The sequence below is a fragment of the Lynx rufus genome, unplaced genomic scaffold (assembly GCF_022079265.1).
Source record: "Lynx rufus isolate CCGP_SWC_20201006 ecotype Redwood Valley unplaced genomic scaffold, mLynRuf1.p SCAF_8, whole genome shotgun sequence".
In the NCBI taxonomy this organism is placed as follows: Eukaryota; Metazoa; Chordata; class Mammalia; order Carnivora; family Felidae; genus Lynx; species Lynx rufus.
Window position 1 is genome coordinate 75,276,052 of NW_025814896.1, and position 27,156 is coordinate 75,303,207.

The 27,156-nt window shown below is 38.2% G+C and overlaps 1 protein-coding gene across 2 annotated transcripts in view; it reads left to right on the forward strand.

Annotated features, from left to right (window-relative positions):
• Positions 1 to 27,156, forward strand: part of CCDC85A (coiled-coil domain containing 85A) — a 200,239-nt gene that overhangs the window by 163,221 nt on the left and 9,862 nt on the right. The window contains exon 4 of one of the 2 annotated variants that reach the window (XM_047069832.1): positions 25,929 to 26,063. The exons of the other annotated variant lie outside the window; for it this stretch is intronic. Coding sequence (XP_046925788.1) covers positions 25,929 to 26,063 — 135 coding nt within the window. The remainder of the gene's footprint in view (positions 1 to 25,928; positions 26,064 to 27,156) is intronic. 2 annotated transcript variants of the gene reach the window in all.

The window sequence follows — 27,156 nt, forward strand, 5'->3', positions numbered from 1 at the left end:
GAAGTATCTTGGTGAGAATGATGTCGGTTGAGGCGGTGGTTCTTGGGAAATTTTGAGGAGTTGAGCAAATCTCCTGAATCTAGGTTGATTTTCTTTACAGACATGTAGGCAGTAATCTAATATTTTATAAAAGGAGTTTTCTAAGCATTTAGTCGCTAGTGTTCTTTCCACATTCTGGTGATTATTTCTTTCTCATAAGTGACTAAGGGAAAATTAAACCCTAAAAAAACTAAGTAAATAGTAGTTTAAATGAAAAAAAAGAGACTGGTTATAATTCAGGAGAAGATACATAAACATTAATGCTTTGTGAAGATATTTTAAATCTTATTTTGTTTTTAAACCACTTTTGCTCATTAATGATGATTTGGTCTGTCAGGTACTGCATGTAAGAATGCCTTTCTCTTTCTTCCACTGGCCAGCCATCTGGCTACAAATTATGAGATAAAATGAAATGAATCTACTTCTCTCCCATCTCGTATGTCAATTGAGACATATGTCAATACTCGTGTTGACAGAAGGGATTATTTGCATCATAAAATAAGATACTGCTTGTAGTTTTCTCTTTGCTCTTCTCTACTTTCCATTTTTAAAATTTCCCTTGCCATTTGTTCTTTTATATTGGATTCACAGTATGACGCCAGGGCCTTTGACTGAAAACATCTAACTTCTTTCTGTTCCAAGAAACTTAAAAATATAATTAGTTTATTGTGAGTGTTCTATATGGTTATACCATCTCTGAGGCAACTGGGAATGTAAATGAAAACAGGGGGAAAAGAAAAAGATCTGTGTCTTAGTTTCTCTCTGAGTGAGAACTGAGGCTCATGTCAAACATTGAAATGCTAGCATGTGTGCTATCTTATTTAAGAAGAGGCACAACAAATATGAAAATGATTGCAAGATTGATTTTTAAAAATCTGTGAAACTATTAGAGGTCTTGAAGAGAAATCGGAAGAGTCTTCAGCTGTACTTATTATATCAGGTATATACATATTTAAATACATAGTACTTGCATAGTTCAGAAGTAGAAGAAATTGAGCAACTTTTCAGTGTCAAAACATGTGTTTTTAAATGTATTGCTATCTTCTATGAAAAAAAGGTTTTTTCTTTATTCTCCATAAGAAATGGCTAGGAAAGACAATGTTAAGATGTCATTGATGTGGGATGCACCATTATCATTTGTGGCACTAAGAAAGAAAAAAGATGTTGTCAATTATACCATGTCAGATTCTTGCTGATTTCAGAGATGTTAAAATGGAAAGACAATGCTTTATAATTAAACGGCTCTTTACATGTCCATTGTACTTTAATGGAAAGAAAATCCATTGTTTGAAATATGCAAAGAATGCAGTTCAAAAACAAGATTTCTGTTAAACTTGTGTATCTGAGAGTGTTGCCTTCATTTATAGCTAAGATAGATATGATAGGACCACCAGTTGCAAGTACTTGTATAAATACAACTGAAATGAGCAGACAATGGAGGAGTTGTGAGGACGGAAAACAGTGAAAGAATCTCAGAGCAGTGAGAATCCTATGCTCATGGCAGCCTAAGATTTGGATGGGATAACACAAAGGCATGTACAACTTATTCTTGGATGTTATTGGTACTATTACAAACAATTACGTGATTTCACTGCAGAAACTGTTTCTGACTGCATGATGTTAGCTGCTTCGCAAGGTCAATTCAATGTGACAAGCTGACATCCCTGCATAAATTAGTCTCAGCACTTGATCTGAGTCTGAACACTTGATTTTTCCATTGTAAGAACTTGCTCCCTGTGCCTTTATTAGACGGTATTCTTTTTTTTACTATCAAGCTCATAAAAAATATATCCTCTTGACTTTAGATAAACAGGAGTAAGAACATAGCTGGCAATTGGAATTCCAAGTGTATCGGATACCTTTTGTGGCTCTGACCAGATTCTTTGCTGATAGTTGAGTGTTTAGACTAATTATGTACAGCATTTTCCTGGAGGAAGAAATCTCCCTGATGCTTATTTTATTCTTTATATAAAATTGTATGTAATTAGCTGAGAGTCACAACTTCACCCTACCAATACATATTTAAAAGTCAACAAGATGAGTGTAATAAGTGCTTATGGATTTCTCTCTGGTTAGATGCAAAGCCTTCAATTTCTTAATTTATAAATGACACAGTTCCTCCTAGCTTCTCGTAGGCCTAAGTATAAATAAAGCCAAGCCAAGTTACCAAGTCCCAGACTGAAGGTTTTTTTTTTATTCCGGAGAAAATAGAAAAATGCAGTGAAGATAGAATCAGTTCTATCCAGTGGTGAAGAGGAACCACAGAAGGTGTGGTTGGAATATTAGTACAGACACCATGTGAGCATGTAGCTCTTTGCTCTGCATGGTTTCTACAATATCTCATGAGAATCACTGAGCAAAACCTAGTTAGTGAACACAATATTTCAAAGGAATCGTAAAGTAATAACAGTCTTACTATTTTCAGAAAATGCAGTATTATTTGCTAGGTATTACTTGAAAATGTCTTTATTTAAGTCTTTATTTTGGTAGGAAGACAATGTGAAATCTACCCTCTTAATAGCTTTTAAATGTATAACAATTATTTATAGGCATGATGATATACATTAGATCTCTAGAACTTAATTCATCCTCCATATCTGATATTTTTTACACAGTGATTAGTAACACCCCATCTCCCCTTCCCCTCCACCTCTCGCCACTGCCATTCTATTCTTTGCTTTTATGAATTTGAGTATTTTAAATAACTCCTGTAAGTGGAATCATGTGGTATTTGTTCCTTTCATGACTGTCTTATTTCACTTGGCATATTACCAAGTGATCATTACCATATGATCCAGCAGTCCCCCTTCTGGATATTTACCCAAGAGAATTTAAATCGGGATCTCAAAGACATATTAGCACTCTTATGTTCATTGCAGTACTGTTCACAGAAGCCAAGGTATAGAAGTAACCTAAATGTCCATCCAGAGATGGATAAAGAAAATGTGGTATATACATATAATGGAATATCATTCCATTAAAAAAAGGAGGAAATCTTGCCATATGTGACAACATGTGTGAATCTTAAAAATGTTTTTTTGAAAGTTGGTATAAATGATCATTAAAGATCACCTGAATTTGGGATATTCTTTCTTGAACAAATAAACTAATGTGAACGTTTTTTTACTGGTTACATATAAAAACTATAGGGTTGCAACTAACCTCTCATAATACACAGAATGCTACTGCTTAGACTGGTCTGTGATCTCCACTGGGACCATATTTAATATGATATAAACCCATGTGAAGATTGTGTATTAAATAAGAGTAACTGCTGTCTATGAACTTTTATTAATACCTTTTAAATCTAATGAGGTAGAGTCACCCACATGACATAGATAGATATTTACACGTAAAATACCCCATGTAGTATAAAGTAGTTGTAAGGAATTTTATATCAAATTTAAAAGGAACACACCTATTTTGCATATGGACATTTATACATAAACACAAACTTTGTGTGGATAAAAAAATCCTAGATTTTCAAAGCTGGATAGAACCTAATATATCATATTGGACAACCCCATTTTTTAAGTAAAGCATACAAGAGTCACAGAATGTTAGGAGTACTTAATCAGACAGCTATTAAAGGACGGACTCAAGCTAAGATGTAGGCCAATTCAGTGTTTTTTCTAGCATATACGTAGCACCTCCTTTAATCATTTAATGCAATGAATGGCATCCAGTGTAATTAAGCTGCTAAATCTGTTTTTGTCTTATCGTCAAATTCTTCTTTTTTTTTTTTATAATTTTTTTTTCAACGTTTATTTATTTTTGGGACAGAGAGAGACAGAGCATGAACGGGGGAGGGGCAGAGAGAGAGGGAGACACAGAATCGGAAACAGGCTCCAGGCTCCGAGCCATCAGCCCAGAGCCTGACGCGGGGCTCGAACTCACGGACCGCGAGATCGTGACCTGGCTGAAGTCGGACGCTTAACCGACTGCGCCACCCAGGCGCCCCCAAATTCTTCTTTTAAACACTTTAAAATTAATGTTGGATTTGCTTAGCCATCTAAGATTTATTAGACACTCTATTCTTTTACAGAGTCTTCTCCTCCCTGACACGTTTCCAAAATACTTCAGAATCATAGTTTTGTACAGACATACCCTCCCATACCTGTGTGAGAGATTCATACGTAACAGAGTGTGATCAGAGAGGGCCTTTCTGTTCAGAGTGAATTGGAGCTAGGTGGGTAGGGGAACAAAGAATTCTAGTAGTGGTTTTGAAGGTACCCACGAAATTTATTATTTTAGTTCAAATTCAAAAATCTTGCTTGGATCTCTCATTCCATTGTCCTTGATGGTCATAAGGATTTTTAATCCAGACCCAGCTAATATATTTATGTGCTATATCTGCAATGAGGTCTACTCAGCCAGAAAACATCTTCAAGTGAATGGTAGAGAACACCTATCTGATGATTTTATTATAAATAAAACTGTCCCTTGAAGAAATCAGTCCACATTCAGATATAACCATCAGGTAAAAATTATTATTTATTATTTTTTAAACTCTTCTCACCTATTTTGTGGATGTAGCATGGATTTTGCATCAAGAAGGGACAAGAAACCAGCAGTTTGCTGTGATTCTAAAGTCAATTAAGTACATTTGTGAAAAATCCTACTGGGAAATCTGTTCTTTTTCATCAAATGCTTTGGCACCAACATCTACCTGGAAAGCACTCTGCATCCTTTGTGCCCCAGAGTTCCTCAGCAAAACAAATTGCCCACCTCTTGAGACTAACTTTTGACAGATTTTCTAGAATCAGTAAAGGTGCCCTGACGTGTCTAATGTCCGATGACTGTCCGTGTGCTGTGTGTTCAGCAACTGTTTTGAAAGGCGTGGCAACTCGGATCACCACTGTGTGGGCTCCTTTCAGCAAGTGTTTCTATTTCTGTTGTGCTAGCACACACAGAAGAGTCTAATTTTAGGACTGGAAATGAAAAATCTTCTCGTGTAATTTGGTTACAGTGTGGCTTCACAATGCAATGCATTGGGAAGGAGGCAGGGCCGTTTGCAGAGCAATTTCTGAACAAAGGAAAAGAATCTGTCACCATTGCCAGAAGTGCTGAGGAGGGCTCTAAAGAAATTGAGCTTGTCACTTCCATGGCAACACCACCCAGGTCCAGCATCACATCCCTGAAAAGTTCCCTCACATGTGTGCCAATGCAGAGGACCAGTGTCCTGGACAGAAATGAGGATTCTTCCTGACACAGAGATTTCCCTCATAAGCTTTTCCTTTTTCTCGCCATGGAGATATTTATTTTGTTGCTCTCTCTCTTTTTCACATTTTCTAACTCTGTTTTTCAAGTCATTTTTGTCTTCTAGAGCCATAAATATCTGGCTCTTCTAGGGTTTGGAGTTGTTCTGACAAAAAAAAAAATAGCCACTACTGCACAAAAAACAGGCTTTGACAGAATAGTGCTTTACAGGTGCTTAAAGCAAGTGGTGCTCCTGTTCTTCCATTGCTACTTGCATGGAAATTACCATTCTGACACTCCTGAGGAGTAATTTGTGCAAAAAAAATTTTTTCATAGATACAACTGTACGTTGTTACACAACCAGAGGTGAATCTGGATGCTACTGATAGAAGAAATTAGTTAAATCCATTAAGGCTTGGTTGCTGCTGGAGTCCTATTTGGGAAAAAATGGACTCCACCAGAGGAAGAATGCTTGTGGATTGCCATTTTCTCTAAATCACCATGATTTATAGAAGTAAAGAAAGGGGAAAAAAAGCTTTTATGTATAGTTCAATGGAGTTTTCAGAGGACAGACAGGAGCTACCCAAGTGGTGTGGGTGTATTGGAAAAAAAGAGACAAATAGATATGGAAAATACATTTATAGGGGAAAAGTCACATTGGAGAACCTGAATCAATAGAGCCTGGATTAGGGAAAAGCTAAAATCTATTAGTGAAAATATTGGAGAGAGTGAAATTCATAGGAAAAACATCTAAATCATGGGAGGGGGTTTATAGCATTCTTTTGTGGACCCCCCCCCCATGCTTGAGGGATCTTGTTTGATAATCTAGGATATATGATGAGAAATTTTCATGCTAATGAGAGAAAATAGATGAAATAGAAATGCAACAAAATACAGCTATGCCACTTACTAAACTTATAAAGAGAATTACTGAATTTAAAAGACACTCAATTGGGGCGCCTGGGTGGCGCAGTCGGTTAAGCGTCCGACTTCAGCCAGGTCACGATCTCACGGTCCGTGAGTTCGAGCCCCGCGTCGGGCTCTGGGCTGATGGCTCAGAGCCTGGAGCCTGTTTCCGATTCTGTGTCTCCCCCTCTCTGCCCCTCCCCCGTTCATACTCTGTCTCTCCCTGTCCCAAAAATAAATAAACGTGGAAAAAAAAAATTTAAAAGACACTCAATTATTAGGGACTATGATATCCATCCTTATTTAACAGTACTGCCTTTTTCTATCTATACTGGCATGATGATGTACCACTAGGGCATATGAAAAATTTTTTTTTAATTTGGAATAGCCATAAAAACAGCATTTTGGTTACCTGTCCTTGGCAGAATTTGTCACAAAAGAAAATAAGACCCTCACAGCAAAAATTCACAGCAAAAATTTTTGCTGTGTAGTAATATCAACTAGAATCATAGATATTTGAATGAGAAGCAATATGGAAGAATATTTGGGGAAAACTTGAGATGGAACTATAAGAGAAATTAATGTTGCCGTGGAGAAATGGCTTTCTATTCTTTTTTTTAATCCAAAATAAAGTGAAAAATTAAAAAAGATGGAACAGTCTTTTCTTTCCTAATATGGTAAGGAAACAGTCTCCTAGAAAGTGATAGAAAAGAGGGGCACCTGGGTGGCTCAGTCTGTTAAGCACCTGACTCTTGATCTTGGCTCAGGTGATGATCTGATAGAGCTCTATCATGAGATAGAGCCCCACATCGGGCTTTGCGCTGACAGTGCAGAGCCAGCTTGGACTTGTCTCTCTCTCTCTCTCTCTCTCTCTCTCTCTCTGCCCCTTCCTAGCTGGCACTTTCTTTCTCTCTCAAAAAATAAAAAGAAGATAGAAAAAATTGTATAGTATTTGATATGGGAATGAAATGTGGAGATATATATATATATTATATATATATATACATATATACATATATATATATATATATATATATATATATATAAAATACATTAAATTGTGAAAACTTGAGTCTAATTGAAGCTTGTAAAGAAGTGAAGATTCCCATTTGAGAAACCTCACTTTGATCTCCATTTCCTACTGGAGGTCACTACCTCTCTAACAGGGATCCATCTGCCCCATCCTTCTTTTTGGTGCAGACTTTTCCTACAGGTGGATTCAGGCATTTTTCATTTAAAAGTCTCTACTTCTAATTTGTTTGTTTTTGCTGCAGCCTGAGCAAAGGGATCAATGTGCTTATAACACCTTAAAAATTAAACTTGGTGCCTCTTAATATTATCTTGTAAATGTATAGTAGACAAATAGAAATGTAATACAGGAAATATCTATATTGCCTAACTAGAATATAGATAATAACTCTAGTATAGGCAAATAATTGTTCTTTGATAAAATAGGACAGTTTAAGTAAATAAATTTCAAAGTTATTTGAAACTTTCCTAAATTATATTTAAGCTAGGATAGTGTGAAAAATAAGCAAAACATAACTGAGTTAATTTTAGAAAGCTGAGATATAGTCAGCTGTGACTTTGGACTCTGTTAGTTACCAAGTAATTAAAGGAGTCCCCATGAATATGCAAGAACAGAGAATAGGAATTAGAAGAGCTAGGACTCAGCATAATTAGCATTGGACCAAGATGATAGGTCTTAACCTTTGTGAACTTAATATGCTTTGAGTAACAGAGTATTACCATTGGTGATATGGAAGGTTCTGCTCAGCTCTGCAAATCCATGACTTTTTATCCAGAGAAAGTTTGCATATATGTGTAATATATACACAAAATAGGCATGTCCTTTTTATTTTGATTTTAAAAATTCCCTAAAACTACAACTTTTTACAACACTGGGTCTTTTATTTATAGGTGCATATTCATGTCACTGTGGGTTATTCTACCTCATTGGGTTCTAAAGTTAATAGAATTTCATCAGATAGCTATTTAAGTAATAGTCAAGGGTATCTGTCTTCGAGGCTCCTGTCACATTAATATGCATATAGAGGAGCTCACATACCAGTCTGAGTTGTGTGAGCTTAGGTGTAGTTTGAGAGATGAGATACGTTAGTGTCCCTTCGTGTTCACTTTTATTCTTTATATAAGCCCTGCATAATGAACATAAAGGCACTAGTTTTCCCAAACAGTATATTTATTTAAAAATAAACAAGATGAGTATTTAAATGCTTATAGATTTCTCTCTGGCCAGGTACAAAGGCATGTGTTTCTTCATTGGTAAGTGTGGTTCCTTCCAGCCCTGATCATTCTGAGCTCTAGGGGGAGAAAAAGAAAAAGATTGTGTCCCAGTCCTAGAATGAAGGGGTCTTTAGTCAAGCACAGATGGAGAAATAGTACAGCAAAGGTTGAGTTGGTTCTGCCAGTTGTAAAGAGAAACTAATAGGTATGGATGGACTATCAGTCATTTCCAGAGGGCACAGCACCCTTCCTCTGCCATGCTCTCTGTGCTGTCCTGCAAGCATCGTAGAGCTGTACTTTAAATCCAGTGTGTGAATGGGGAGCCTGGGTGGCTCAGTCAGTTAGGCATCTGACTTCGGCTCAGGTCATGATCTCATGGTTTGTGGGTTCGAGCCCCTTGTCGGGCTCTGTGCTGACAGCTCAGAGCCTGGAGCCTGCTTCGGATTCTGTGTCCCCTGTCTCTCTGTTCCTCCCCTGCTCGCACGCTGTCTGTCTCTCTCTCTCTCAAAAATAAATAAAGATTAAAAACAGAAAATTAGAAAGAAAGAAAGAAAGAAATCCAGTGTGTGACTGTGTGAACACAACATTTCGAAGAGAGCCCAAAAGTATGAATATTCATATTAGGTGTTGTTTACGTATTCCGTATTATTACTTGCAGACTTACCTTTTAAAAGTTGGTACAAAAAAGAGGTGCCTGGGTGGCTCAGTTGGTTAAGCATCTAACTTCAGCTCAGGTCATGATCTTATCGTTTGTGGGTTTGAGCCCCATGTCAGGCCCTGTGCTGATAGCTCAGAGCCTGGAGCCTGCTTCGGATTTTGTGTCTCCCTCTCTCTCTGTCCCTCCTCTGCTCATGCTCGCTTTCTCTCTCAAAAATAAACACTAAAATAATAATAATAAAATAATAAAAAGTTGGTACAAGTGATAGTGAGAGATCACCTGAACTTAGGATATTCTTTCCTGAGCACATCCACTAATGTAAACATTTTTCAAAATCACATTTAAAAATATTTCAAGGATTTCATAGAATAAACAGAGACCTGACATTTCAGAGAGAACTTTTTTAATTATGATGAAAGAATACCAATAGAAGAAATGTTAAAAAGTTAACTTTTATTTACCTGCAATTTATGCAGAAACAATCTGTATTCTTTTTTATTTTTAAATGTAACCTACTTGTCAGGAATTCAATTCTGAGATAAGTCAAAATTGTGAAAAAGACACGACAGAGACCTGATATATCACACGTTACTATTTTTGCGGTACAATAGGCCGAGGAGAAAAACAAGAGGACTTGCATATGAATCGCAGTCAACTAGACTTGCGATACATGGAAGGAACAATGTCTAGAGAAAGAAAAAAATACTTTTTTCAAAGGATATCTGGTTATTGGATTCATTCTGTATAGTAAACTTCTGTAAAGTGGTTTCTACCTCAATAAGCAGTGGAGTGTTTTGAAAACAACCACCCACATTTGTAGATGCTGCATTACTGAAGAGAAGTAACAGAAGATTGTGTTTCCTCAGGCCACACCAGTGCAGATTGGGGTCAGACAGATGGAATCCAAGTCTCTCAGCTTACCTTCAAGTATATGGGTTTTCACCTGTCCTCCTAAGTCTGTTCCTGAGTTTGACTGTTGACTTACTGGTATAGTGATGTGCTGGCCATTTCCCTGGCTCCCAACATGTCTGGGCTGAGAAAATCCCCCCACTCCTGCTTGGGTTCTACCTTGTTCCAGATCCAAAGCCTAAGAGAAAAGTACTCCCCCACCCCCACAGGTTTTAGCGTTAAACCCAGAAATGAAGGTGGGAAAGAAGAGTTACTATTAATGAAGGACCAATCTATTCAAAAAGTGTTCCTCCCTTCTCAAAGTACTCCATTACTCTTTACTCAAGGGTCTCTCTCTGGTCTAATTCTTTCCTTTGGGAGACTTTCTTGTCCTCAAGTTTATCAGTAACCTCACAAAAATGGACTCAACTTAGATATTTGTGAATTCAGGAGCACTTACTCAAGACACACAAATAACCAAGCCCTCTTTCAGAATTTTTACCCTCTTTAAGATTTTTCTAACTTTCATAATGTAGGTTAGTGGAATAGAAGCAACTTTTGAATTAATATTTAAAAAAAAATTAAACACAAAAGGAGATCGCTAATCACCTTGCTTAAAACTCTTGAACTAATTATTATTTTGCTAGTTTTATGAATCTAGCTGCTACTCTTAGCAGTTTATTAGGAAAAAAGATTGCATATAGAAACATAAGAATCAAAGAGAAATACAAATCTGACTCAAATATAGTGTGACAAATAAACAAATTTGGTACCATCTTTTTTTTTTTTTGACCTAAAATGCCTCTCATTTGCAACAGAACAACATGCAAGACATAAGTTCTAATGTTTGACAGATAACAAATAACTAATAAACCTAGGACCAGCTGGGAGCCATCCTGGACTTACATAAAAGCTGGCTCCAAGAAAGGAGGTTGTTTAATAGCCAAGATATTTCAGCTATTTTTTGACACCCAAGGCAGGTGTATCTTAATGTCAAAAAGATAATTTATTGAAATATTTTCATATGCTAGAAAATTTTATATCTATAACTATAGGAGTCTCATACAAGAAAGACATAAAATACACACTCAGAAATAAATGACAACTACAGTAAACTTAATTGCAAATAAATTGTGTGGGAATGTTAGGTCTTTATCCTTTTGGGTGGCAAGCATGTATTGAGTGCCAAAAGTTAACAGAAGCGACAATTTGAATTTGGCTGACATCTGTTTGACAAAGAGTTTTAGATGGAGGAGGCTTCAGCAACTTTACATTTGGAAATTTGTTACTTTGTTTGGAACCAGCCCCATTCACTTTCCATTCCCTGTTCCTGTCCCACTGCTATTAATGCATGAGCCCTTAAGCCAGCAAAATTCACGCACTTTGTTGATGAGTTCAGCAAATGGTACAATAGTCGGTCACGGCAGCTCAGGTTCTTTGCCAGTTGAAAAGAACTTTAGAGAGGTCGATTTAAGACTGGACCCTCGAAATGCTCACTTGTGAAGAGGGTGGCTCATGTGGCATCATGGGCATTCATTTTGCTGAAGAGGATTCGCTTGGTGAGCGAAACCAGTTATACTGAGCCTTTGACATTTGAGAACGAGATCAAGATGGATGTGATGGCAAGTAAAGGCAGTTACCTCTCCAGTGTTTTTCACTTAAAACAAGTACCCTGCTCATGATCTTGATATCGACAAAGTTCTTCAGAATCAGTCATGAGAGTGTCCTAAGACAGCTCTCAACTCTGGGTGGTCTCTCAGGGCTGTAAATGATGTTATAGTGACTTACTAATCAATAGAACTTTGCTCCTTAAGCGTAGAAAATGTCCAGTGTTGCTATCACATTGATTTTTAATACTTTGTCACCTTATTAAATTATGCTTTTTAGATATATCTTTTCTGTTCATTCTGTTTGAAGGCATCAATCCTATTGGTCTTAAGTGTCCAGAATCTTAAATCTTCAGGGCCCAAGGAGAGACATTGTAGGTCATGAAAGGGATAGTGCCCTATTCTTTTATTTTTATAAAGCTCTGAAATGATGGGGCTGCAGCCTAAAATGGACCTTTCTTCCTGTGAGAAATACAGCTTGGGCCACAGCAAAATGCATGATTTACAAGAATCTGTGACCCTTCCAGTTGAGTCTGCTTCACGGTGCAGACAGCACACAGGATGAGGGTGGTTGAGTCACCCATTCTACTCTCGAGTCTTGTTGCTGTCACAAGCACTGTAACCACATCCCGAGTGTCACCTGAGGTCCTGTGTATCGGACTAACACTGAGTCCATCTTGATGCTGATTCCCGTTCTGACCCTGGCCCCTATGATGATCTCTGTTTTGCAGGTAAGAGAATGTTCACTCGTGGGCAGAGGCAAGGTTTGTGCCCAGATTTTCCATTACTACTAGCCTAACATTCTTCCCATTTTGCTGAAACTCGTCGCATGGCAAATGTTTCAAGCGAGATAGTGATGAAAACACCACCAATCACCACCACTAACTTCACCATCACCATCCATAATGCACCTTTGGTATGGTATCATTGGGGTCTGAATTGGGCCTTAGCCAAGAAACACAGTTGAGTTTTGAGTTCATCTGTTTTACTATTCACTGAGAGATTTCATTGCTCTGATAATGGTTTTCTCAGCATGGGAAAATCTCGTTCTTTTGTTAATCTTAAGGACATTTCTACTCCTCAGATAACTGATTAGTCAGGAAAGAATATTTATCTACTTAACACTTATCACTTCTGGTTCAATTATAGTTTCTCTGTAAGCCACTTGCCTCTTTTTCCAAAAAGTTCCCAGACTATTCCAATCTGTAATGACTTTCTTACCCTCTATACTAGGGCTTGGTGCTTTTTAAATTAAGGGCCAGTTGGTAAATATTTTCCAAGTTGTGAGCCATATGGTGTTTTGCAACTACTCATGTCTGCCACTGTACCACCAGAATAGCTGAAAACAGAGTAACTAAGTGGTGTGGCTGTGTTCTAATAAACCACTGATAAAACAGGTAAAAGAGTCTGGATTTAAAGGGCAGTAATTTGCTGACCCCTGGACTACCCTGAAATCACTTGTTAATTGCTTGGGTCATCTCTTAATATTTAAAATTTTTTTAATGTCTATTTTTGAGAGAGCGAGTGCGAGCATGTACAGGGGAGGGGCAGAGAGAGAGGGACACACAGAACCCGAAACAGGCTCCAGGCTCTGAGCTGTCAGCACAGAGCCCAACGCGGACCTCAAACCCACAAACAGTGGATCATGACTTGAGCCGAAAGCAGAAGCTCAACCTATGGAGCTGCCCTTCTTAAAATTTTTTTAAATTAGTCTATTCTATTGTTTGTTATGGAAGTTATCACTTGTACATAAAGAATTTATTAAATACAAAGAATTTTTCCTCTAAGTATTATATTTTCATTGGTTCAAGTTCCTTTGTCCTATCAGCCCCAAACCTGCCCTAAGTTATCAATATCTGGGATTTGAAAAGTGCTGTGAGTAAACCAGAGGAGCAGTTGAGAAGAGACAAAGATGTTCTTTCCAACAAACCACTTAGTTTTGGGAGGAAAATTTGTTGGAGATCAAGATGCTTGCATTTGACTTGAAAAGGCAAGCCCTCCCCTATAGGAAGGACACTTGTGATACTAATGGAGAGGAAGTCTGTACTCTGAAACACATATGTCTGATGATTGAAGCTGTACTTGGGTGAGTGATTGATTATATTACTTTTGTGTCCTTGCATGTCTTAGATTGCTGGAAAGATAATATGGAGCAGGCTTGTTTTTAAAATAGATACCCCATGGCTGGTGGCTTGAGAAAAACACGAATTGCTATATAGCCCTTTGCAGACAAGTGAAATTCTAAATCCCTGTCTATCATGAATGAGGAAAACCATTTCTGGCTTCAAAGGAGGTCAGAAACCAATTAATCTCCCTTTTTCTTTAAGTGAGGACATCGCATAATAGAATGAGAAATTGGGAGATTGCTAGTAAGAATAAAGTGAATTCTGTATTTTTCTGTATTTTAATATTTTCTTCTTCCATGATCTTTGTCAAATACTTGGTTTTTAATGATGGTCTGTGTTATGCTTGAAAAGGACAAACAGGAAAGGCCTTCAACTGGCCATTCATGCAGTCTCTCTTCATGGGGATCTGCAAGGTTCTTTGGAAGGAACAAAGGAGTGCAAAGGCGAGTTTGCATCTCCATCATGTCTCCTGTGGATCAGGAGGAGACCTACAGGAAGGTGAGAAGAATCCTCGTTGATCCTTTTGTCTTTATCACTAGGAATCAGAAGAGCCAAGGGGTGGAAAGCAGCTTAAAAAAAGCCAGATGCATTCTCATTGCTTTCATGGTAACTGATGGCAATCTGGCAATTATGAAGCTTCTCTATAGCACTTAATGTTTTCCAAGTGCCTTGCAATGAAGTTTATTAGTCACCCTTCACTGCCACCACATGAAGCTAATTGATAGGACTCTCCACTGAGGACAAGTGACTTGCTGAGGGTCAGGCAGTGGGTAGCTTATGGAGCTTATTAGTCTCTGGGTCATTTCTTGAGCTAGCAAAAGACTTTTGACTTTTTTTTTTTTTTTTTAAGACTGCTCTGGGTAGCTTAGTAAAACTTATTATTGATTAACCTGATTGTTTTCCAGGATGATACTCTGGTAAAAATTCTAACTTTTAAAAATTTCTTTTTAAAATTTGCCTTTTCTAAAGCTTCATGAGGTCACTTTTCACAACTTCCCCCGAAATTTTAGGTATGCATTTTAAGGTTCAGCCAGGTCCTTTACTTGGGTGATGCTGTCAGAATTTTGGGACTAGAGACTTCAGGAAAAATAAAAATTTTTAACCAGGCAGACTTGGTTTGTGGCATTAGCTGTGGTCAGAGTTTGTATGCATGGATGAGGGGAAACCATTTTCAATATCAGCTATTTATGCTATCTTGTATCCCCAGGATCTCATAGAGGTTAGACAAAAGCAGTGACCTTGCTATTTGGAATGAGAAATGTTGACAGTTATTGTCAGATTAATGTAGGGTTATTCATTCAACGATAGGTGATTAGTGGCCTTCCCTGCTTTTCTCAGTATAACCAAAACGACCCCCAACAAATATGGAATGGGATTTCTGTAGGCCATGAAAGGCCGGTTGCTCATATTGGCCATTCTTTCGATAGTTACCCCTCAGATATTTTTTGAGCACCTCTTGTATACAGATACTGTTTTAGACAATGGGGATACAGCCCTGAATAAGAAATTCATGCAGCTTACATTTTAGTGGGATATTATTTAAAAATGATAAATATGTAATATGTAGAAGTAATAATCACTGTGAAGGAAACAAAAGCAGGGCACAGCATTGGTGAGCAACTGGAGTGAAAGAGGGTATTTTACATGGAGTTAGAAGAAGACTCTTTGAGGACATAACATCTGGAGGGACCAATAGGAGTATGAGAGAGCATCGCAGGAAGTAAGAACAGCAAGGGCCTGCGGTGGGAGTGAGCTAGGCATGCATGAGGAAACAGGAGCAAGAAAGCTAGTATGGTTAGAACAGAACGAGACCGAGAATAACAGGAGGTGAGGTCAGAGACAGGCACGTAACAGATGCTGTGGGCTTTGTTGACCAAAGTCAAGTGTTTGGGTTTGGGTCTGAGTTCACAGAGAGCCATTGGAGGAATAGAGCAAGGGTGTGATATATCTAGTTACATTATCAGAAGGTCACTGTGAATTTTGGGTAAAGACCAGACTGAAGAAGGTAGAGGCAGGGGAAGAGGACATAGGGATACTCATTAGTGAGCTAGGTTGGTAGTGTAAGAGGCTAGTGGCAGCTTGAACTAAGTGGTAGGGTGGAGATGGTGAGGCAGCGTTGCATTGACAGAATATTTTGAGGTGGAGTTGAGAGTGCTTGACGATAGATTGGATCTGGAACATAAGAGAAAGAGGCTGCATATGGCTTCATAGTTTGGACCCTGAGAACCCCAGGAGGAAGTGTTTACACAGGCTGTACAGTGACTGGCAGCCTAGTGGTAGTACAGGGTGGGAGCCCCACGAAGAATTAAGAATGACTCCTTGGATTTTGATCTAAGTGACTGTATGATCGGTGGTGGTCTTTATGGAGGTGCAGAAGACTGGGGGAACAGGTTCTGTGTTGGACAGGTTACATTTGAGATGGACATCCATGAGGGGGTGTCACCTGCAGAGTTAGATGTATACATCTGAAAGTCAGGGGAGAGGTCAGGGCTGGAGATACAAATTTGTAAGAATACGTGGCTAGGGGACGGAATTAGAACTTCCTGTTGAATGAGTGCTGAGAAAAAAGAGGTTTGTGGGCTGTGCCCTGGGACACTCTGAAGTTTAAAGATAGGGAAGGAGAGAATACAATGCAGACTGGAAGGAGAGGCTCATTCAACTGTTTTTAATCTCCCAGAATTACAGATGATTTGTGAACCGACTTGTGTACTAATTCTGCAAAGTTGTTTTATACTTGAACTCTATGATGGTTGGTTCCTCAACCTACCTTTTGGAATATTATCTACTTAAATGAGCATTTATAATTCGAATCCAAAACTCTTGGTTTTCACCATAAATTATCTGTTATGAGGTAGGGCACAGATGAATCTAATTTTTAAGTCCCTCGTTATCTTTCTTCCTAGTAAGCACTGTGTCTGAAAAAGGGCTCATGCTTTCTAGATGCTTCCTTTTGTGCTCTGATGGTGTTCTCTCTAATGGGAGATTTCACTGCACCCTGCTAGAGATTTTATTATCACCATGTAGGCAGAGGCTACACTGCCTGTATTCATTGTGGCCAGTCTTGTTTTTGTAAGACTTGAAGCATGAAATCATTGTGAATACTCCACAAGAGAGCCTCCAACAAATGGCATGTGCAGAACCACAGGCCAACAGGCAGCCTCACTTATTGTAGTATTAATATGGATTCGAGAGAGGTAGCTGCCCTTGGAGGAAGCTGACTCTGCCTCTCCGTCCTCCTCTCTCTCATCTTGACTTTCCCACTTTGTGTGTGAGCTTTGCGTACTGGAAGACTCCTTGAAGAAAAAGATCCTTCCTTTTGCCAAAGGCAGGGCAGCAAGCATCACCCCACAGAGTAATATTTCTTAGTCAACTCAACAAGAATTTATCTTAAATAGATAGTTGTTTAGTCCCTGGGGCCCTAGCTCTGCTCATGTCTTTACTGGGCTCTGAGGGGGTAGTGCTGAGGTATTTAAGGCAATCATTAATTGGCTCTGCTCTGCAAGCCAAATGCAGTGTCAAGTAGCGTTCCTTTTTAGCCTCTGCGTATATCCTGGCAATTCAGTTCCGTGCCCTCTCAGTCCCACTCGGGCCTCCTCGACCCCCATTCTTACATGCCTGGAAGTATTCAGATATGTTTTTCTCAACAGACATACCGCCAATTTTCACTGTTTAATTAACATCAACCTGATTGAAAAGCCATTTAAATGTATCATTCTTATTTTTCCTGGAAATTTCCGTGTTTCTCACTGGGGATTGTATGGTTAACAAAAAGAGAAAAATTAAGCGCATAAGCTCATTACTTAGAAATCGAATGTACGTAAATGTAATTGTTCACATTTCCTACCTATTGTTAAACAGCTAATTTTTTTTAAAACCAGGCCTTCATTGTTATTCTTTGTCTGCCGTCATTCTGGCTACAGAGTACAGAGACACAGGGTGTTTGCTGTCTTAGCCCTTTCAAGATCCCTTTTTTCTGGGGTTTGCCCTCTCTGATTCTTGTAAAAAAGTATCCTGTTAACTTCTGTAATTACTTTCATTCACTTATTTGGGGGGGAGGGACTATATTTATATATCTGCAACTTTCACCTGGAGTCACAGGTATTTAAAAATTACTTTGTTATTCTCCCAAGAACATGATATCACTTGATGGGATATTCTCATCCTGACATGAAGTTAAAATCCTTTACAATTTAAATATTTTACAAACCCTCACATGTCAGAAGAAAAACATTGTGGGAGTATCTGTGAGAAAGATGATTTTGGGCTTTACATTGTTAATTACCTCTTTGATCTTGATTTTCAAATCTGATGGAGTTAGATCCATTACTTCTGCAGGCATTTTCTAGCCTGGTTAATGGCATGACTATTTAGCTGGTGCCCAGCCAGAAAGCTGGGAGCCATCCCTGATTCCTCTTTCAGTCTTACTGCATACATTCAAATCAACACTAAGGCTCCTAGGGTCCTGCCCTTTAGTCTGTCAATATTATCCTTTTCATTCCTTCTGCTATTGGCTAATGAGCAATGAGTAGTCATTGCTCAGTTTTCACTTGAACTTCTCTTTCAATGTCCTAATTGGACTTCATCCCAGCTAGTCTTGTCCCATCCAGATCATTCTCCACGTCATTACTAGAGAGATCTATAAAACACAAATCAGGTCTTGTCACAGCTCATGCCTCTGTGTGGAATAAACTGTAAATCTTTCCTATGGTATAAAAGGTTCTCCATGAACCTCCTGCCTTTCATGTCAGCCTCAGTTCTTGCCACTCTGTCCCTCACATCCTTCTGAACCACTTCTGTTTCCCTGAATATGGTGATGTCTAAAATTTCAGATTCTTTGCCTTAAAGTTCTTTGTCACATCTTCTGTGACTCCACAGAACTCAATCTTAGCCACTATTTGGCATAGAAATGAAGAATGAGTGAATACATATTACCTTCTGGGTTTCCCTAGCTGGGAACACTTGGATACTTACAGATTGGCCTACACTTAATGAAGTTAAGGATAGCATCTCTTTTGATGATATTTTGTTTTCACCACTTGATGTTTCTCATTACGTAATCATTTTGGTGAGAATCAGCATATACTTTGGATGCCCTGGTAATAAAGTCTTTTTCTACTTTTGGTCTACTAAGTGTCTCTAGTGATCTGTCCAGTTACTGTTTTAACATATTTGAGCTTTACTGTGGCTTTAGAAATAGAAGTAATTTAATACTTTCAGGATAAATTTATTTTGCTCAAACATGAGTAAAACATGAGTAACTGGGTAATGAGGGGAAGAAAATAATGGGAATTTAGGTGGAGTTTAACTTGTGTTGACTTGCCAAAATACGGACCATCACAAAAATGGCCTTTCACTTTTTTCAGGCCATGCTAGCACTCTACAAGTGTGCTTTAGTTACTTGACAAGTAGTTGAGTCTTCTGATTACCAAGTGTATGGACACACAAATAAAGCATTTATACACTTATTTTTGTAATGACAAAGGAAAAGCCACACAGTCTCACACATAGATTTTGACCATCCTATAACACAAAGTTTATTGAGCAACTACTGTGTGCAGATAGGGTGCTAATCATCATGATTACAAAGTACAGTGACCTTAAGGAGCTCCAAGATATATGAAATAGTACTGTAAAATGTGATAGGGCTTAACATTGAGCTATGAACAAGAGTCTTGTCAGCTCATCTGAAGGGGAGTGGTCAGAGTAACACTTATACTCATCTGTTAAACAGTGAAAGTAAAGTTCACATGGTCATTACTTGTTCATTAGTGGAGCCAAGAATTAAGCAACTTTTCAAGATACCTATTACAGTATTAGAGATGGAGAGAGGATATGAATATGAATGAATATGAACCAGAATGAAGGGAGTGACATCCTGGATCACACTGGGATAGGACAAGAAAGACAGATCCAGAAAAGTATTACAGAAACCCAAACTCAAGAAAGTTAGAAGAGGAAGTAAACTATTCTCTTAATAACTGTGTTTATCTGGAGCCCTACTGTGTTTCATTTATAGCATGACTCCTATAGTATTCCAAAGTGAATTGTCAGTAATTCTCAACAAATTCTCTAGGAGACTTTGATAAAATCCCAAGTTTCAAAATCCTTGGGTATTATTCTAGATGCAGATTTTATGTAACTGTTGTGGCCACAGTTACGTACCTTGAATGGAGAAAGTCAAATGAACACGGAGCTGATGTTCAGCTGGCAAACACCAGTTCATCTGTATCAGTTATTTATATTCACAGCTCCCGCCAAGACCATGGGCCATTCCAGACAACCTGATCCTCGCCAGAATCTCCTTGCAGCCCAGGAGCTAATCAGTGGATACACAGAACAGAAGGAGATCTCCAGGATCCCAATCAAACAAATAAACAACAACAACAACAACAACAACAAAATTATGGAACATAAATTATTGAGAATAGCACCAGGCCAACAGTTAGTGTCTTGATAGGTATTAACATGTAGTAGGAGCTCATCTTAGCTAGTCTTAATAATCTTGTAAATTACAGCATTTAGGAAAGTCCTAGCAGGTAGTAGGTAGTAGGAGCTTAGTAACCAAGTACTGTTAGGACTCAGACACACCCTCAAGGAGTCTTCTACCTACTGAGGAGACAAACATGTAAACAGAGTACAACCCTTAGCCGTGTGTGAAGGAAAAAATGGTCGCCGTTCATGTCTGGATTTCTGATTTCCCTCTGCACGTCACACAATGCTTTCTTTCTGCACTGGGATGCTTCACGTGTGAGGGCTTTCATTTCTATTTTCTGGCAATTGTATTCTTTCCTGGTGTGACTGCTTAAAATTGATTGCAGAATCTTTACCTGTTGTATTGCTAAGGAAGCTTTATCTTCTTTCATAATTTCCACAAAGCACCTTCTGCCAATTTTACTCTCTGTGGGATTGGTGTCTTGATTTTTAAGGTGCTTGCAGCATGCTCTCCTCTCCACTCAGGGAGCTCTTTGTTCTTTGGACCACTGCCCTGTGCTACCCATTTGTATTTTGTTTCTGCTAGCGTTGTTAACAGTAGGATGTTTGGGGTATTTTTAATTCTTATCCTTTTGTTAAAAAAAGTAATTTCCTACTTGGGGTGGAGATATGGATGTCTTTATACTTAGACCACTTGAGGGGTGAAGCTTAGTGAATTTCCTTTAAAATCATCACAAGCTCCATCCAGATCACATGGGCGACTTGTCCTCATATGCAAAGTCTGCTATGGAGCTGTCACCAGAAATTTTGCTTTATAGTTTTCCAACACAGTTCTTCTCTAAATCAGTCTCTCAGTTTCAGCACTATTGACATATGGGGCTGGATAATTCTTTGTTATGGGGAGGGTCTTGTGCATCATCAGGCATTCAGCAGCATCCTTGGCCTCTACCCATAAATACCCATAGAAATCACCCAGTTTTGGGAACCTGGGTGGCTTAGTCGGTTAAGCGGCCAATTTGCACTCAGGTTTTGATCTGGTGGTTCATGAATTCGAGCCCCACATCAGGCTCTGTGCTGACAGCTCAGAGCCTGGAGCCTGCTTCTGCTTCTGTCTTGTGTCTCCATCTCTCTCTGCCCTTCTGCTCACACACTCTCTCTCCCTCTCTGTCTCTCTCTCTCTCTCTCAAAAATAAATAAACATTAAAAAAGAAATCACCCAGTTTAAACAACTAAAAATGTCTGCATTTTTGCCAAATGTCTCCGCTGGAAGGCCAACTTGCCCCAGGTTGAGAATTACTGCTGTCAATAATAAATATGTGAAAGTCGATTGACAAATAAGTTATAAAATGTGTTGATTAGCAAACACATTCGTGATAATGACAGCAAATACTTGCAGAACATTTAATGTGGGCCAGATACTGTTTTAAGAGCTCTTTTCATATAAATAGCCTCATAGAGGGAGGGACCATTGTACCATTATTACCCACACTTTACAGATGAGGAAACTGAGGCTCAGAGAGGTCATGCAACTGCCAAGTGTCCAATCAAGACTCTGAACCCAGGCAGTGTGACCCTAGAGTCAATTATTTGAATTTACTGTGCAACTCTTTAAACAAAAGTTACTGGATTAGATACCTACGTGGCATAGCATGGGCTATTACCTTTGGTAGGTGCTTAGTAAATTAGTTAAGTGAATAAATGAATATCTAAAAAGCCAGGCAATTATATAACATTTTAAATCAGTATTGAATAGATCCCTTATTTAGTTAATTTAAAATTTAAAAACATGCTTTTCTTTGAATACAGTCAACTGAATATCATGTATTAGAGCAAAGCTGAGGGTCTCTTAGTATTTTGAAACTGATTCACAGGAATGTTTTAGAAAAAGTTTGTCAGGGTTACCTCTACAGTTTCTCGTAAGCTTCTGTTTGTGTGCTAGTGAAATGCTGTGGTATTTCAGAATAAAGACTGGTCAAACTGAACAAATTATTTTCCTGATGAGATTAGCAAAGCAGCCGCCCTTGCCTCATAATAAGGAGAGAAAATCCATCCTTCCTCCCAAACTAGGTATGCATTCTGATGAGGCATGATGCACTATGTGATAGTTTGACCTAGCTTCAGAACTTATTAAAAATTGAACATCTTTAACTAACAGGAAACCATTTTAGCCGATCAATGTTTAGCTTTCCATAGTTGGCTTCCTATAATAGATAGGAGGGTTGGGCTCCAAAGTTTGTTACAAATGCATTGCATCTGATTTATATCTAAGTGGCAAGCCTGCATTTTGTGTGATAAAATATGAAAACATTACGTTTTGTGTGTTAGAGACTTTAATATGTTCTTTTGTAAAGCAAAAGAATAGAAACTTCCAGAGTGTTAATTAAAATAACAATATATAAAATATAACCATAAAATAGCAAGAAGACCACTTAATCACAATTGCTTCATCTTGCTGGTTCTCTTAAAATTCATATTATTAATTATAATAATTTTACTCAGCAAAGCCCTAAGTAATACATTTTCTTATTGTTTAGATGATCTTTTAAAAAATTTGAGTGGCTTTTTTCCCCTTAATTCTGAAGAAGTCTGTTATTATAAGGACAATACTAGAAAATATCCCAAATCTCAATTTTCTTGGAAAAATGTCTTCCATATCATGTGATAAAAGGCATAACAGTACCAATATATTTTATCTTCTTCAGTGATAGTGAGGGATATTTTTGTTTCTTGATCTAGGAGTTTGCTTACAGCATTAGAATTCATGATTTCTATAATGAGTACTTACCACATAGTAAGTGATGTGTAATCTACCTCCCACACAGTCTTGATGCAGAGCATTACTTTGCCATAGCATTTAGAGTGGTCCATCATGATACCTAAATTAATTTATGGGTTACCCCATGTACCTGTATATAAAGTGGCTGCTGAGTACACAGACTTCTACTGAAATAGTAAGGTCATTCAAGCATTGTTTATGAATTTGGAATTTTGGGAAACCACAGCAAACAAAATTAAGCAAAAGCGAACTTGTCAAAAAATAGAAAGTGACTTTTTTAAGGTTTGGAATTGTCCTGGTTGATAGCCAGATCTGGGTTCCCCGACTTGAATCTCTGAAGTTGCCAGAAACAACTCTGTCTACGGAGGTACTGAAGGCTTACTTACTATGTTTTATGAAGCAGTCTTCAGAAAATAGCATGGCTGACAATTGTAGAGCTAGCAAAGAGCCAAGCCTTCATTAGTACATAAATACCATTCAGTTTATTTGAAGGCTAGCATGATGGCCAGTCCAGAACACATTTTTCCATGACCTGGAAATTTTTTTAAAAAGCTCCCAACAGGAGTAGAAAGTCAATAATCCTGATTCTAAGAATATCTTTCCCTTAAAAATGGTTATACCATCAACTAGGTTATACTTCCACAAAAATCTGGTCCACGTATATTGCTCCCTCCTATGAGATTTAATAATACTATGCAGTCTATATTTAATTTGTTTTAAAGGAACCCTTTGCAAGATGCTAAAAGGCACAGCTATTATTTCATGTTGTATCTACTTTCCAAAAGTAGGGAAATATTATAGTGAAACAGCTACTCTTTCCAGCATGCCTCTACATGGTTAGAGATGTTACCTTAGATTTCGTGGTTATGATAATAAGCTTAGTACAATGGAGAGGCATAGAGGTTCGATCTCACTACACATTAAGGAAGAATGAAAGTGGGACTCTGGCTATGTCTTACTCAGTCATTGAATCCGAAAACATAGGATCTGAGAGATGCATAAGTCATGAAGGGAACCAATGGAGATAGGACTTGTTCGTAAAAAATCTATGGTACTTTTTAGGGGGCGCCTGGGTGGCTTAGTCGGTTGAGCTTCCAACTTCAGCTCAGGTCATGATCTCACAGTCCGTGAGTTCGAGCCCCACGTTGGGCTCTTTGCTGACTGCTCGGAGCCTGGAGCCTGCTTCGGATTCTGTGTCTCCCTCTCTCTCTGACCCTCCCCTGTTCATGCTCTGTCTCTCTCTGTGTGTCTCAAAAATAAATAAACATTAAAAAAAAATCTGTGGTACTTTTTGATGACCATCTCAGAATTAGAACTCTACACATTGGGGTGAGAGGTGGATTTTAAGCCATAAACCATATTATAAATAATTGGATAGAATTCTTTTGGTGATGGAAAGAAATTAGACACTGACACATGAAATGATTACTGAAAGAGCCACTTTCAAATCTGTGTTGCTACAATGAAGTGATTGTCATAGTCCAAATGTATAATTTTCTCTGTTATATATGAGGAATATGTGTAGCTGACTTGTTTAACAGGTAACTGGTACTGATTCCATAGATTCAGAAGAGAGATTTGTGAGTACCACTCCTCTTTTTCACTTTACTTAAGACCATGGAACATTTTCTTTATTGCTCAGCTCCCAAATGTTAAAGAAGAGTGACAGACCAGTGCTGTTCACAACACAGTACACACTTGGAGGAGAAGAGATCAGTGAGAACTGAAAAATTATGACTGAAAAGCATTCTTCAGCCTCCTAAATTTAAACATTCAGACACTAGAATTTTGGGACTATTGTGAATTTTCTATATTTTATTTTACATTTTAAGTTTATTATTTATTTGAGAGAGAGAGAGAGAGAGCGCGCGCAAGCGAGCAGGGGAGAGGCAGAGAGAGAGGGAGAGAGAGACCCAAGTGGGTTTCACACTGTCAATGAAGAGCCCATTGCGGAGCTCAAACTCATGAACTGCAAGATCATGACCTGAGCCGAAATCAAGAGTCAAACGCTTAACCGACGGAGACACCCAGGCACCCCTGAATTTTATATATCTTAAATTTTTTATTTTATTTATTTTGAGAGAGACAGAGACAGTGTGAGTGGGGGAGGGACAGAGAGAGAGGGAGAGGGAGAGAATCCCATGTGGGCTTCATGCTGCCAGCACAGAGCCCAAAGCAGGGTTTGAACCCATGAAATTGTGAGATCATGACCTGAGCTGAAACCAAGAGTTGGTCACTCAACTAATAGTCACCTAGGTGCCTCTCTATAGTTAAAAAAAAAAAATGTCTTATTCCTTAGGACATGACACACTTAGATAAAGGTCTTAGTGAAAGTTGTTAGGGAGAGGAAATTATGTTCAAGTAAGTTCATTTTGCTTCTGATTATTTGAATAGAATTATGCTGTTTAGTCACAGAAAAAACGGAAATTAGGGGAAAAATTTATTTATCTGCTATCTCTAGTTCTAACCAGTGTAGAAATTTGGAGATTAACTGTTTAATAGAAATTTTGATAATGATGTATATGTCCCTTGTAAAACAGTTATTTTAATGCAATGATGACCTCTTAATTCATTACATACTCTTCAATGTGCAGAAATTTTGCTGAGAATTTGACACGCTGTCAGTTTTTCTAAGTATTAACGAATATATCGACCTACCTTGTATGTCTTAACAAAAGAGCATAGTGCTCCCAATTACGTTTCAAATAATTTCTGTTAAGTTCTGAGGTTACACAATTTAAAATACATGGAAGCCTTACAGTTAATTCTGTATTTCTCACAAGTAAAACCAATAAACAGAGTTGTCTAAATCACTTAGGTTTTTTTTTTCTTATAATTTTGGCAATATCATCTACTTCTTTTTGATAGCCTAAGAATTAGTTCTAACAGACTATTTTTATTTTCATTTTTTTCCCTAGTTTGAGGTGCATGTTACAGCTTGCCATTGTGGTCATTGTGGTTCATTTCATTAAGCTTCTTGTTCTATCTGCTTTCTTGAGACCTGGGAAACAGTATTTTTCTGAGTGATTGTACTATATTGTTCCAAATATAAGGCCACCCAGAATAGAAGGCAACCTCCAACTAGAAACAGCTCAAATATGGAGAAAGGCTGGGGGCCCAGAGCCCGGCGGGTCTTGCAGTGGTGGCAAGGGTGCCGAGGAATAGGACGATGCCTGCCCACTCTCCCGGTGAGTGAAGACGAGCCAGCTGCGGCATTTGCTTGTGCATACAGATGGCTTCTGTTGCTAGAGACAAAGTTACACTGGGGGGAGAGAACAAGTCTGTACACAGAAAAGAAAGTTGTTGTGTGTGTCTGAGTCTGGGAAGGGAAGCTGGGAATAGAGCCTTTCATTTCCTAAATGGTTACTGTCAGTGTCCGTCCCTCCCCCGCCCACCCCCACCGAACATGGTTGGGGTTGAAAGTTGAGTAACCCCAAGCATTGGAGAAGATCAAAGGTACCCTGCACCTTTCATAAGAAGGCGTTTAAAAGGTCTGGGGCCATGAAAAGGAACTGTCTGTAGACCAGCCCAGAAAAATATTCCTTGCCTTTGAAAATCAATTGCCCACCCAAGAGGTAGTGCATGTACTTTGTGATCATGTGTGGTTTGAAAACCAGTGACCTTGAGTCATGTTTCCAATTTTATTAAGATTTTCTTCTTTTTAAGTTACCTATCTCCTGAGCCAGTCAGGTTACAATTTAAATAAACAGACTTAATGTTATTGTAATAAATTTGAAGAGACTGTTTAAAATCATTTGTTTTACTAGTATTTCACTCGGCACATTGTAAAAAACATTTCTGTGAAAATGTACTAGTCAACTGAGAGTATGTATGGATTGAACCTAGGTAACTCTCCAAATATTGGTCTGATTCTACTAAGCACATAGATATATAACCTTTTATTTTATGGTAACTAAATGAGACAGGATAGAAGGAAGTGCTTGTTGTGTTATAATCTAGAAAACTATTGAGCACCTGTTGGTGGACAACTTTACCAGGCACTTGCTTACCTTTGCAACTTTACAAAAACCACATAAAATATGAACCTTGAACTTTCTTGTAATTACTAGTCCTTGGCTTACTAAGCACATTTGAAGGACAACTTTAATTCATGAATGAGTTTTCCCCACTGTGCATGTCCTATTTTAACTATTATTATTATTGTTGAGATAAAAGAGTGTTTAAAGGTAGAGCAGGACTCGCTTTAAGTTTAAACAGTGCTAAATTGCCCAGAGGATTTGGTTTAGGGAAGCTACTTCTCATTGATCTTAGAAATTCTCT